Raw genomic sequence first — 15,452 nt, forward strand, 5'->3', positions numbered from 1 at the left:
ATTTTCACAAAAATTGGGCGCCACATATATGGTAGTTATAAGAGATAAAAATTATATTTAAAATAATCTCAGTGGGTTCGACTGAAAGTGTGACAATTAACCATGGAATATCTTTACTTAGGAAGGGTCTTAACTGTAATAAAAGTACACCACTCTTGTACTTTTCAACTTGTAGGGCTAGTGAAATATCATGGCCGTAGCCAAATCATCCGGAAGTCAGGTTACTGAATATCAAGCAATTTACGGACCATTCTCAGGGTCAAAGATAACCGACGCGCATCAGTCAACTTGCACGCTATGGACTAGTCCGTGCGGCAGTGGGCTCACTGAATCTTTTTGTGCCTACTCTTAATAATATAAATCTGTATTAATGTTGCTCACGTTGTACGGTCTTCAAAGTAGCTATGGTACTTAAATACGGCAAAAGGGTTATCCACGTTAGATATTAACCATGTGGTATAACTTCGACGTAAGCAAGTTGGTTACACCATTTCTGTCCAACTCGAGTAGGCCTCCTATCATCGACATAGATTAGGTGCGTTGGTGGTCTACAAACTGAACCGAATTTGAAATGTCTTTTAAATGAATACGTGAATAATATGGAGAACGAACTTTTATTCATCAAGCCTAAGGCTGAAACGAGTACTAATACAAATAATAACATGAAACTAGGACTTACATTATGATCCACTTCATAGTTAGAAACTAGCAGTCCTTGTTGACTTCATGAGCAACTAGAGGTTCACAAAAATGATATACCACTAGAATCAGTGGTTAGTTTTACAAACTCACATGTAATCTAGTGAAGTATCTATCTAGAACCTTCAACCTATATGACAAGACGATAAATCATGGAATCAGTGATTTTGTCAAATTCGAAGATAAAATCAGTACAGGATGTATTGAAGATGTCTAATTGAAGACAAATTGACGCTGATATACAACAATGATTTCTAAATTATTCTGTGATTATCACGAATTCCAAATGTAATATGTTCAGTTGTGCTCATCGAGTTCTGTCTGTCTTTTTAATGGAACTATTTTCAATATTTTTATTTTGACTATCAATTTGATCACAGTTTTGATGCTTCCTCTTTATTTACAAATATATTCATTGAAAAAAAGTTCTTTTCTATGATGCATGAAAGTTTATAATCGGTCATTGATATGAGTTTACCTTTCATGTCAGATTATCTCCAACGTTAGTTTGTACATAGAGTTACACTTGTGTTTAACCTCATTCACTTTTTTCAAAGAGATCTATATCAACGGAAATGAGTAATTTTAGGATCTCTGCTTTTATCAGTGGTTGGGAATTTATCCATACATTCTTCACAAATTAGACTAGTCAATGATATCCAAATTCTGGTTTTCGTATGTAGAAGATATTTTTATTGTTTTGAAGCAAGATCGTTTAGCAAAACTTTCTGAACATGTAAATAATATATTGGATGATATTATCTTGACCAGGGTGGTCAATTCCTCTGATTATAAACGAGCACTTCACGATTGTTTGATTGAAGAGAATAGTGAGAATACTGTGGAAATCAGTACTTTCCCCAATATCGATAAGCTGAGATACAGCTAGATTTCAGGTCGGGACTTGCTCATTCAATGAAGGTCTCATCATTGGCCTTGTTACGGGGACAAAAGAAAATCAGATTAAGTCGAATTAAATCCTGCCTACACTTGAGGAGAATAATTACCCTTCTGCATTTGAGGAAGTTATTTAAAATTAAATGAGAATAAAATAGGGAAAACTTAAAAGAGACTAGGAAAACACTCCAATCTGTAATGACTTTGAGCTTGTATAAACCAAGTAATTTCTTTGCACTTTTTTCTTATTGTCTCAGTATGGTTCCAGGTTTTTCGTCACGTTCCATGGGTGACTGTCTAGCTACTTGACTGCACTAGCTCTAGTCAGTGTGGTAGTTATTTGTGGGTTCGTGTGTCTTGTAATCCGATCGATTGTGTTTGTCCCGGAGCAGTAGGTTTCCTGCATATCAGCCAGCTATCACAATACCAGACAACTCGAGTGCCAGGGAAAGACGATTGTTTCTAGAACTTGTTAAGTGGGTTAATCAATTGGTGATGCAGACAGTGTGAGGAGATAAACTCCAATAGTAAACACATTTCTGGTACGTTTGAAGTTTGCGTTACGATCACACGGTATTTATTACAAAGTGCTTATATATCGTTAAACCCTAGTTTATAAATCAATAATAACATTCAGTTAACCCTTGAAGAAAAATGGTTCGACTGACACAAAAACGAGCTCGAAAAAGTCCTATTTCTTCAGATATTAACAACTCTGGTCTTACCTATACCCCATGCTCTGCAACTCTTGTTGCACCGGATAATAGTGGGAGTGGACTTATTCCACACATGTTGCTGGATGACTCTATGTCTAACTTAATAATGAGTTCTAACTCACGAACAGATGGTGTCGATCTTATTAAGAGTGAATTAGCCGCTGTCTTTAAGCAATTAAGTGGTATGCGTTCTAAAGTGGAGTCACTTGCGAGCTCTTTATTAAAGCATGATGATCTTAAACTAGAACTAAAGACACTGTCACCCCTTCGACTGCTGTTGTCCAAGGATATAGTTACTTCTGAACTCGAAGACAGGATCAAAAAAGAATCCGTTATTGACTTGATAGCTAGTGAAGTCACCAAGCGAATAATCTCTCGAAATAATGTGATTTTATATAATATACCGGACAAAGTTGCCATTAAAACTGTAAGAAACTCGATACTAAAGGCAGCTAATCTCCAGGACAATCCATGCTAATGTATCCGACTTAACAAAAAGCATCAAAAATACTCGTGCCCTATCCTGTTTAGATTTGATTCCCATTTATTAGCGGAACGTTTGAAAGAATCTGAACAGCTAGTCTGTGCGCATACGAAGTTTAAAAACGCTCGTATAGTCTCAGACAAAACCACCAATCAAAGACTAACACAAAAGCGTACCATGAACGAAAATAACATTGTTGAGGTCACAACAAATGTGATCGCGCCAGAAGCTGAGCCCACTGGTGCAGCTAAGCTATCTCATGTTAGTCAGTGTACTGATATACCAATGCAGTGTGCTAGTTTGCCTCTCATACTCATAGTGGCCCTAGATAACCAGGACATATCTGATGTAGACTCTAATGTCATTCTTTCCAGTGTAATATCGGAAGCCAAGGATCGAACACCTGATTCTATTGTGAAGGCTCATAAAAACACTGCTAAACCTAAAAAGAATATACCAATTAAGAAGAAAGTAAATAAAAAACCTTCTGGTTCTAGACCGAATACTAAAAATATTTCAACGGCCTTACCAAACAAAAGTTTAATTTCTGAAACCATGCTTAACCCTACTCACCGTAAGGGAGGTTATAAGGACACATTTCGTTCAAACGTTACACGAGACGGCCACTACAAGCATCATGTAAGCAGGCCTATTATTAGACAGACGGCAATGAACCAACGTGCCGCATGGTTTTCCCCAAATGTTATAAATAATAAACCTGCAAGATGTAACTCTTATCATTACTCTTGCAGTGGGGAAGATGGTATACTAGGTTATGCACCATCAACGCAACCCCAACATGCAGGCACCTGTCTTAATTGTCCACCAAAACAAGTACAACCTTACCAAAATAAGGATTTTTTTCGGCCTCCAGAGATCCCTTGTTCCACTTGCACTACAATTCGCTCATGCTGTAATCCATGCGATCCGGAAAACACATTAAACCATAGTCCAGGCATAGCTAGAACTCATACCTTCGATAAGGATGCTCTCGGTTTTTTTACACTACACACTCCCTTTTTAAACTTATTACTTATTAACGCACGTTCACTTCTGAACAAAATTTCAGCCTTGAGAACCTTAGCCTTTCTAGCCAAGCCTTCTTTTATACTTATCACTGAAACGTGGTGTTATCCAGCAGTGGCCGATTCCGAATTAAATATCCAAAACTATCGACTCTATCGCTGTGACAGAGAAACTAAGCGAGGAGGCGGTTGTCTTATATTTGCTTAGGATACCTTAATAACTAACAAAGTTGAATATAGTATCTTGAATAGTTTACCAGAATCGATCTGGGCATCAATCAATACCCTAAACCATAGTCTACTCCTAGGTTGTATATATAGAGCTCCTGATAGTACTGATAATTTGAATGATCGTATAATCAATGCATTTATACACGCATCTACTCTAAACTTCAGCGCTAAGATTATCACTGGTGATTTCAATTATCCTGGGATTAACTGGAGTACCGGTAGCTGTCAGTCTAGCAATGATGAATTTTTATCAATCCTTAATCTGTACTGCTGGTCACAGTGGGTTCGTACCCCAACAAGGGGTGATAATATACTTGATCTAATATTTAGTAGAGATATCATTCCCCTATCTGTACAAGTATACAACGAGTTTGAAAGCAGTGATCATAGGATAGTAGCTTGTGCTCTCCCCATCTATCCCTCCTACAACCGACCAATTCAAAGAACCTGCAATTATAGAGACTATAAGCATGCAGACTGGGACCTCTTGCGCTCACTGATCAAACTCTCAGACTGGGATGAATTCTTCTCATGTAATAGTCTGACAGATGCCATCAATATATTCTATTTCATTGTTAACTCTTGTCTAGACTCCCGTGCACCAATTAAGACTTACAGGATTAGTAAACATTACGAATTATATATACCAGCTAAATATCGTAATAAACTAAGACGCCTAAAGAAACGTTATTTTAAATCTAACGACTTCACGGCAGTCACACAAATAACAATAATTTTTAACCAAATTAAAGAGAAACATAGGTTAAAAGCCATTAATGAAGAGCTATTAGCACTAAGCACTAGCTCAAAAGTGCAAAACCTAATCCACCTTTACAATAAACGTGCTAAATCAACTCAAAATGTTGATATACCATGCATCCTGCATAATAAGAGTTTTATATATGACCCTATAACTAGAGCAGACCTTTTCAGTGGTAATTTTGCAAATGGCAAAGAATCCATAAATGGCTTTGTTTCTAGAGTTATATGCTTGACTGGTAACTCAGTTAAATCTATCTCCTTCACATGTCTGAAAATTAGTAAGGTTACAAATAAGCTCAAGGTTTCGAAAGGTCACGGTGCAGACGGGATTTCATCATTTCTCTACAAATATGGTGGTCCAGATATCCAACTTCTTCTCCTTAAGCTGTTTACTCTCTCTATGGAATCAGGCTCTTATCCTGACCGTTGGAAAACCGCGTACATCATACCACGTTACAAATCCGGAGATAAGACTGACATGACATGACATCGGCCAATAAATATTACTCCAGTTATCTCTAGGATTATGGAAAAAATTATTAGTGACGAACTATCCAACTATTTATTGACTGAACAATTTATTGATGATTCGCAACATGGATTTCTTAAAAATCGATCTTGTATGACATGTCATTTTGACTTCTTTAATTTAGTCTATTCTCTTCGTAGCCAAGGATAACTAGTACTAGTGCTATACCTGGACATTTCTAAGGCCTTGGACATGGTCAACCACCAACTTCTCATAGGTAAACTCGCATCTTATGGGGTCGAAAACCCGTTACTAGCCTGGTTTGATTCCTTCCTCAGCAATCGACATCAAATAGTTAAAATGAACTCTTCATTGTCGAGTGCCGTCCCTGTTAGAAGTGGGGTAATTCAGGGTTGTGTCTTAGGTCCTTTGCTCTTTTTAGTTTTCATTAATGATATTTGTGAGTGTTTTAGTGTGGGTAAATCCTTTTTGTTTGCAGACGATCTTAAGGTGGTGTATTCATTTTCTCCACATGAGCTGAGCAATATTCAAAATTGTATCAGCTCGGAGCTTAACAATGTAGGATAGTGGTGCTCGAAATGGCAACTGGAGCTTAATACAGCTAAATGTGGATATTATGCTTCGGTGATACATCACTCAACCTCGATCTTACCATAAATGGTGAAATGTTATCTAGGTTACACACAGTAGTAGATCTAGGACTTAGGTACTCCGACGACTTGTCGTTTACTGAACAGATAATAAAACAAACGTCCAAGTCTCAACGCCTTATAGGTTACATAACTCGAAACCTTCATAACAGCGAATCTCGTATTGGAATGTACAAAGTTTGTGTTCGACCACTCCTCGAATACTGCGCGTTTCACCTTAGTAGCACGCGCATAAAGGATAAATTAAGACTGGAATCAGTACAGAGACGATTTACATTTCGTACTCTTGGACCTGATAGTGTCTTGACATATAATTCGAGGTGTAGTAAACTAGGGCTTGACCCTTTATGGATGAGGAGACTCAAACTTAACCTTATCTTCTTTTTCAAAATACTTAACAAACTCTCCTTCACATCCAGCCAGGCGATTCAATACGCTAAAGCCTCACATTACGACATTCGTAACTCCTTGTCTTTAGCGAAACAAACATATTCTAGATCTTCTCTATATATGAATTACTTTGCCTGTAAGTTTACTAGGCTCTGAAATAATTTACTGTGATGTTTAAATAAACCAATGATTTCTTCGTATTGATGACTGTTGTAATTTTGAATTCCAAATACAATATATTCGTTCGGGCTCATCTAATACTTCTTGATTACATTGCGTTATTCCTGGGATTACTAGTTTATACTACAATTCAAATACTTCTAATTATCATATTGGCGTCGCGATTGAGCCTGTAATGGAACGGTTGGATATAAATTCAGGTTTTAATGCTTTTGAGGAGTACATGGAGAGGTTCGAAATCTGGGCTATGACCAAGGAAGACGATGAGGATTTTAATATTGTGGCCCATTTCCTTACATTCATCGGGAAAGAAGCATACAGCCTTATAAAGATTTTGGCACTTCCAGACAAACCGATTTCACTCCCCTATGCAACTCTCAAGCAACTACTGTTGGATCATGTAAAGTACACAAATTCTGAATGCGGTAAGAGAGAAAAATCCGATAAAATGACTTGCCAGAACTTCAGGAATTCCACTTTAATAAGTCGTCGCAGTTCGATGCGTAATCAAAGTTATTCAGATAATACTTCATTGAGCTGTGAAACAATCCATGATGATGAGCACGAGTTTAGTAAATGCTTGTTCTGCGGCAAGTTTCACCCATGTAATTCATGTATATTTCGTAATTCTAAATGCTTTAAATGTGGTATAACTGGACACATTCAGTCAGTTTGTAATACCATGGTTCATTTCGCTGAAAGTAATGCTAAGATGGATGCTTCTAATGATCAGTTATCTTTATCTAGAAGTAGTATAACGTCATATAACAGTCCAGAGTTGAATGAAACCCAGAATCATTGTGAGACAAAAAATTTTAGTCAACAAACTTATCGGATTTCTCATGTTATTGTACCAAATATGGTTTGTCGTGATAATTCACATACTTCTGATGGAATTTCTTACAACTCTGAGAACAAAATGTTGAATGAGTCAAATTGTGATTAAAAACCAGATTCAGTCGTGGTAGATGCTGGATTCCCTGATGATCCATTATTCTCTAATGAAACTCTAATTCAATCTGAGGAAAATATTTCAGAGAAATCGAATTCTGATATCATGTCAATTGTCAGTGGTCCTCACAATCAATTTATCTCTAATGATATTCCTAATGAATGTGACAACTATGTTCCTAATGAGTCGAATTCTAGTCACATTTCTGATGTTCTTGTATCAGATGTTGCATATTCTCACGAACAATGTGTTTCGAGTAGAATCCCTAGTCAGTGGTACGATGAATCAGATGGGAAAGCAAAATTTCCCGAAGCAACCAGAGAACCAGTTTGCCCAGAAGTGAAGTTTGCACAGACAGAGAATCCAAATCAAGTCCAAGATTATCCTAATGAATATGAGGCAGATGAATGATTTCTATTCGATTGTTTCGCAGGTAAATCAAGCCTAGTTAAATCACATGTGTTAATTACATATATCAATGCATATCCATCTGTATATTCTAATATGAATAACAAAAGGAATATGTATCATGATTTTTATTCAAGTCAAAGTCACATGATGGAATACCTCAAATTATATATCAGTGTTTATTCCCAAATACTCACATACAGTAGTCGATACGTAAGATTTGAGAAGATAATGCAAATTGGGAACGTCATATTGGCTAAAATATTGCGACGTAAGGACCCAACATTATTTCGTGGGGGAGGATATTGTTGGAAAGTCCATGATGCAAATTCTAAATATCAATGGTTTCACTACAAAACCGACAATCTGATTGTATACAATTCCAGAACCCAGGTGAGTCTGTTCCAATTTCCGTTGTTAATTCTAATACTTACGAGTGCATTCTAGATAATACAGAGTCTACATCCAATACACTTTCGGACAGATGTAAGATGAACTTAAGAAGAAGACGAACAATCGATTACAGACACTTACACTCCAATTCGAGCTGTTGCGGATGTGATGTTTAAATAAACCAATGATTTCTTCGTATTGATGCTGTTGTAATTTTGAATTCCAAATACAATATATTCGTTCGGGCTCATCTAATACTTCTTGATTACATTGCGTTATTCCTGGGATTACTAGTTTATACTACAATTCAAATACTTCTAATTATCATATTTACCTCAAACTATCCGTATGTTAAACTCTCTCCCATTGTTTGTTCGCTCAATTAATGCCTTTTGCTCCTCTGAAAATGCATTAAATGCTTTAGCGCCTGCAAGTGTATCTTACTCCACAAATGAGATTATCGGAACTTTAAGTGTTTAACCTCTTACTTGCTATCATTGTTTTGTTGTTCCGTGCTCTTTGCTTTAATCTTGCTTTCTCTAGTTGTAGATAATTATCAATAACTCGCTTTGGCACTAGAAATAACCTTACAGAACATCAGGCTATCCACCTAAGAAAAAATGACAAGTTCCCTGGTGTTGCGTTGGCCTGCCATATATAAACTATTTATCAATTAGTAAACCAGCAAACATAGAACTTTCTTATATTTCATGTTTGCTCTCTACATTAAATGTTGATTTTTATAACAATCTGATCATGCCTGTAAACTGGTGTGAATTCTGTAAATATTATTTTCAGAATATATATATTATTATTATTATTAATTAAGGTGATAATAAGCGAGATGTGAATAGATTAATTGCACTTGATAACCGGTGATGTGTTAGATGTAATTGCAAGAATTAGATTGGGACAGCGTTGATAATATGAGAGATAAGAATTAGTTGCTGGTGATGTGTTAATGATAACTGTTGTAGTTCATATGACATGCATCTGACACAGTTGCTCGATGAGAGGGATGGTAATCCATCGGACAGTATGTGCCTGTCTAGTTTCCTCTTATTTGCTCGATGAGAACAATCCCAGATTATAGAGATTGTCTTCGTTAGATTTATACTTTAGACCTGTCACCCATTAAGTTGCTTGTTTCTGTACTTGATCTAAGAGATTTATATGCCTTTTCAATGGAAGTTACGCAACGACATCTTAGACTTCGAGGTGAGACTGTGCACATGTTTCAAACCCATTGCCTTCTTCCCAGTTACCTATTGATACAAGGTCTTTTAAAATCTCATTTGAATTTTTTTGTGAACCTCCAGATCCAGTCGCCTACGCGAATCAGCGCTGCTGAGTTAATTTTCTTGAGAACAAGAGTGGGTCTCGGATTGTTTCCCGTGAAACTGTTTCAAACTCGTGTGCACTCTACTTACCTTGGTACGAAACATTCTGTTCTCTATGTAGTTTCAGAACCCAGATAAGAGTACTTCAGTGAGACTCATATATCGCTATGAGACGTATATGAGGTGCTGCGTCAAAGGCTTTTTACAAAATCGAGGAATATTGATGATGTCAACGTTTCCAAAAAGTATTCAGTCAAACCTCAAGTGTGTCAGTTTTAGTATTACCAGAATTATCACATCTTTTTGAGTGTTAGAACCTGTGCGGTGCCGGTATATTCCTCTAATCAAGTACTTAGTACCATCTTCATTGACGCAATTTCAGTATGATTCTCTCAACTCAGACTAAACAGTCGTGAGGCGTAACGGACGGGGTAGCTCGGATACCCTAGTTATCGTAGTGGTATGAAGGTCTGAGCCACTTGATAGTAAATACCATTGTTTCATATCATGTCCGTGAGCTTTTGCTTGACTACCACCCTCTAACTGTAGCACTCCGTCAACAACTATCCCGGTTGCTTCTTGGGTGTCTGTTGGTAATTCCATAACGAAGTCTCTCGCATCCCACGGTTTTTCGTGTGTAACTGGCGCTTGATGGAACTGTCCAGCCGATGGCCTCCGGGATGTCAATAAAACTTTTTCAGTAAGGTGTGCTGAATCTAAAGTTACCCTCACTGAAGAGGGTTTGGCTTTATCTATCTTTAGGTTAGGACATAGGTAGCATATCTTGGCTAAAATTAGACCCCTTCCCAGCACTTTACAGTACTTGTCCCTTTTTTTATCAAAGGCTGCCCTACTCTCTAATGAGCTACACTAGAACACTAAAACTAACTGTGGAGTTCCATCGAACGTTGTTTTCTCCCACTTTTGTCGTTTTGAAATCCATACTTTTGCCATTTAACTTCCAAGCGCTCATTAATGTTAACAGAAACTGGGTTATTAGCGTCACTCGATAATTTCATTGTTGTATGCGCTTATGTTGTTACTCCCATAGTCGTGCGACTGGTCGAGCCTTTGTTTAGCGACATCAATATACTATTGGTGATGGGTCTTATGTTTCTTTTTTATTAGTTCTGTTGATGGATGTTTTCTACCCAGAGGGCCAATTTATCAGAGCCGCAGACGGAATTAGTTTATCTTGGACCCGATGAACTGCAAAATCACAGAGACAGTGAACTTACTCACTACAGGATTTACACTCAAATGTCGAGTAACTTGTTTTGATGAGCAATTAGCATGAGATACAGTTATCGATTCTTCTGTTGTTTCTTCTGAATAGTAGTCTACCACACGGCCAGTTTGGTACGTCTCTGTCTCATATCTTCTTTTTGCGTACTAGTATTACTGAGAGTAAGAACGTGGGTAGGAGAGTGATGCAGATTACTTAGTTCCAGATTTATTTTCGGTGTTCCAGTTGAGTGATCTATATTGCACACGTTGCTCTGGAATTCCTTTTCTGGTGCCACCGGTAGCCTTGTTATAATCCTGCTACTGAAAACGAACATTTTCGACTCTACGTTTACCCATGAAGTTAGACTCCTACCTCTGCAAGTTATCCTTTTAGTTGTAGTGTAAGTACTGGTGAGTATGCTATTACTGTGAATGTTATTCACTAAAGAGGGAAAATGTGAAACAAGTTGACGAGGAAGTACTCAAGAAGATGGTTTCTGGAGGAGAAAAATAATAGAGATAAATGAACATAGAATAAAACCTGACAGATACTTAAAGTTTCAATTCTACTCTTAACCGTCCTAGCAAGCAACTTTACGTGTGCCTAGTAACCTATCCACAAGTCCAATTTTCTCAAGAAAATGGTTTTTTGTATGTTTCAGTTGAATCAACTAGGTGGAGAGAAGCTTCTCAAGACAGCTAGACCTACCGTGCAGTGGTTCAACCATGATATGATTGTTGTCCATCTTGTCAGTGTTGTTGTCTCCTAGCAAAGGTAAGACGCTGTGCGTATACTTAGAAGCCTGTAACTATTCATCGGTGGTAGTGAAAAACTGGATATTCCCCGGTTACTGAGTAGAGGTCAAAGAGATCACCTTATAGTTGAGGAACGCGTGTATCTTAAATACAACTTGCAAGTTATCAAGATTCTAGACTAACACAATATAAACGTTTGTTTCCACGCAATTACTAGTTGAATAACTGGGTGATAATATTTGCTGAGAACCGTTCATTATCAAAATGTGGATTCCGATTTCTGTGGAGTAAGACTATTACAAGAATAATTAATGTAACAGGATATATTTTTTGGTTTTTCATCAGCTGCCTGAAACCAACACCTATTAGTACCAGTCTGTATGAATCAGGGCACATACGTTTTACTATAAGACTGGAAAAGTTCCCATCAATCAAAGTTTAATGAAAAGAGATGTAAAAATAAATGAGTGGCAAGAAACGTTTACATGTTAGTTGGTGTAAGGACTTATAGGTCGAATTTAAGAATTACTACGTCTTTAATCTGTCTGCTCAGTTATACACAGGAGAGAACTTGCCTCGATGCAGGTTAATGCCTAGATACGATGGACTTACTGGTTTGACTCGGAGGCTAGAAATGAATAAATCTGAAACAAAACTGACGGATACGAAGGAAGAGATAAATACTATTATTCTACCTGATTGGTTGATAAAAGAGAGGATTCAACTGAATCACTACTCCATCCATTGCTCATTCAAATTGGTGTAAAAAGATATATGACCTTAAGAGAAGTCAAGGCGTTATGATCATAACCACTGAAACACTTTTTGAGTGCGTTATTGTGATATTTGGACATACAATTCAATTATTTTTTCCTTGTTATTCTATGAACCACTTTTTAGCATTATTGTAAGGATATGAGACAAGTGTTTAACTGTCAAACGTACATAAGCAATCCTATTGGTTGTCTTGTACTCATTTTAATATATAATTGCAAGCTTTTAATTGTGTATACACATGGGTTTGTGAAAATCTGTGCATGTTTGCCTGACAACTTCGTTGGATTAAAGCTTCATACTCAAATCAAATTTCAAAGACTTAAAGTCATTGATTTTCGGAACCCATTTACCACTACAATTCTGTCAGACCTTACGTTGAGGTCACACAAATGTCTATACTAATTTATCCTACGTGACAGTCAGCACTATGTTCTCTAAAACTTTCGAATAAAATATTTGGGCTGGGGATAAAATATGTTATTTAATATGAAGAGGAATAAGTTACAAAGTGACCCCGCCTGAATTGTTGAGTCAGAGCACACCGATCAAGTTTCTCTGCTCTCACCATATATATAAGTGTTAAATCGTGAAGTAGATTTATAATTACATTGGAGCCAAACATAATCATAGTGATTTTGTAGTCAATTAACGGCGCAAAGTTAGTTCGGATTACTTGGTCTTGAGATGAAATTAACCACATCTATTTTAGTGGCCAGATTTAAGCTTACATAGTCAAGTAAACTATTTCCTGGTTACGTTATAACCGTTTGTAGTAATAAATTTGTTCTTGAATAAAACATGCTTAGAAAAAAAAACCGTGATTCCAATCCTATCCAACTCTCAATGGAATTAATACATCTGGATTTTAATAGTTTCAGTTTAAAATTATTATGTGACACTAGCATGTGTGCTTGAAATACATTTGTTTGTATGAGTTAGTCACAAATATATTGAACATTGTGTACATTAATTTCGTAGGTCATTGTTGGAGGAAAATTCATACTTTTCTGATTAAGTATACGTGGCTGTCATTGTCTTGTTTCTTCATGTAAGTAAGACGAAACACCCAAAGATGGCCCCATCAAATGCTCTGTGCATGATACAATCAGAAGTTTCACTTATGCTAACTGCTTTGCGGTGCAGTCACAGGAATTCTTTTAGGATGTATCAAGTAAGTGTTAATACTTCTTTTATAGCTTTTAGGATGATAGTAAAAGGCCTCTGTTATTGAGTTTTAACCAGTTAAGGTCCATCCTAAATGTGGCTAAAAGTAAGTCGTCTGTTTTCAGTATTTAAATACCATTTGAGTACAAATTAAATTCCAAGGTTTATTTTATAGTAATATTTCGACTGTATTGTACGTAGGCAGTCGTTAATCCTAGATCAATGGATACTTCTTGTTTCAGCAACCGCGACAAACTAATGAATTAGCTATTAAGAAAAGTGTATCTTCCCTGAACGCTCTTAGAAAACCTCATAGTGGTTAACATACCTTTGAATTATTTATATTGTTGACTTGAAAACATTTCAACTCACCAAGTTTAGCTCGACCTACGCAATTGTTTAGGGGGAAAAGCACGTAAAGCACGCGTAATCACTTCTTGAAATATTTCCTGACAGCCAGTTGTATTGTCCTACATTTAGTAAATATTGAGGATAAAAGTAAAAGCTTCTTTTCTAGATCACAGCTGCTACCTCAAAGTCAAATCTGGTCTTGTATATCGTAATGACGCAGTTAGAGATCATTGCAATAAGTGGGCTTAAGGATAAAATTGTCCCGTTGACTAGGGCGTGATGGCTACATCAGTTGTCATTTCTACCCTCCTATTAACACTATCAATTTTGAGTTTAGTGGATCCTACCTCAAATCTCCTAAAGCCACCCTTCATTACATGTGTTGGGACTCAATTTCTGAACTCTATATTACATTAGGATAAAGGATTAACTAATCGAGTTACGTTTGGCAAAGGTAAGCTATAATATGTTAGGGAGAGAAAGCAGACGAATAGCTGCAATATATATATATATATATATATATATATATATATATATGATTGTTGCAAAAATCATTTTTGCCAACAGTACAACCCTTGCTTGGGAATACCGTGTTGATGACAGCTATGCTTAGTGGTCAGAAAAATACGGTTATTGCAATCATAAAGCCGTAAAAGTTATGTGTTAAAACAGATTAATTTTTGGTATCGCAATTGATCGGAGTTCTCATAGAAAATTCTCCAGATTGTGGTTTGTAGGAAGAAAGTTAAACGTCCATGTCATGTTAACTATGTGAAATGTTTCGAAAACATAAAGTAAAAAGCAGGACTCCTTGAAACGTTCCGTCTACTAGATATTCAATAATAAATGGTAACTTTTGTTTCTTTTATGATTTATGGGGTTTAGCATCTAATTTTCATTTGAGTGACGTTTCTATCCATTTGCATAATTTAATTTAGGTGTTAATGAACTGGAACCATTGGTTTATCTTACACCATTCCTTGAGGTTATCCGTTCAGAAGATACAACAGGTCCAGTTACGGGTCTTGCATTAACAGCTGTGGATAAGTTTCTATCCTATGGACTTTTGGAATTACCCTCTTCAAAATCAGACGAGTCATCTCTAAATAAAACTGGTTCGCTGAATTCCATTGGATTAGCAGTCGAAGCGATTGCCGATGCAAGTACTCAAGCCCGCTTTGTGGGAACTGATCCACGCTCTGCAGAGGTAGGCTTGAAGTGTAATAGCTTTGTTTTTGTTTATATTAGTGTTCTTTACTTGAAAGTTCTTATTGAGCTTCAAAGCAGGTGTAGTTTAGTAAATCGTCCATATAATTTAACATTAGTCCAATGGTAGAGCTTTAGAAGAATGAAGATCAAATGAACAGCCGAATAAATTCATTTGCTAAGGATCTTTAAAACTCACACACTAAATTACGATGCAATTGATCCACATCTTCGTTCATTGTGTAATATTTACTTATGGGGTCAGTGTAAAAGATGTTAGCACGATAGTTATGAACAACACGAGTCCAAGAGAAAAATGGAAACATATATAATCATCAAAACATTAGAAAGATG

At 36.6% G+C, this 15,452-nt stretch overlaps 1 protein-coding gene across 1 annotated transcript in view; it reads left to right on the forward strand.

Moving 5' to 3' along the window:
- Positions 1-13,449: 13,449 nt before the first annotated feature.
- The window catches only part of Smp_101280 (golgi-specific brefeldin A-resistance factor,putative), a gene marked incomplete at both ends in the record, with an annotated part of 41,738 nt that continues 39,735 nt past the window's right edge, over positions 13,450-15,452 (forward strand). The window contains 3 exons of the mRNA XM_018792472.1: positions 13,450-13,548; positions 13,581-13,647; positions 14,831-15,099. Coding sequence (XP_018644443.1) covers positions 13,450-13,548; positions 13,581-13,647; positions 14,831-15,099 — 435 coding nt within the window. The remainder of the gene's footprint in view (positions 13,549-13,580; positions 13,648-14,830; positions 15,100-15,452) is intronic.

The sequence above is a fragment of the Schistosoma mansoni genome (assembly GCF_000237925.1).
Source record: "Schistosoma mansoni, WGS project CABG00000000 data, supercontig 0270, strain Puerto Rico, whole genome shotgun sequence".
Classification (NCBI taxonomy): Eukaryota; Metazoa; Platyhelminthes; class Trematoda; order Strigeidida; family Schistosomatidae; genus Schistosoma; species Schistosoma mansoni.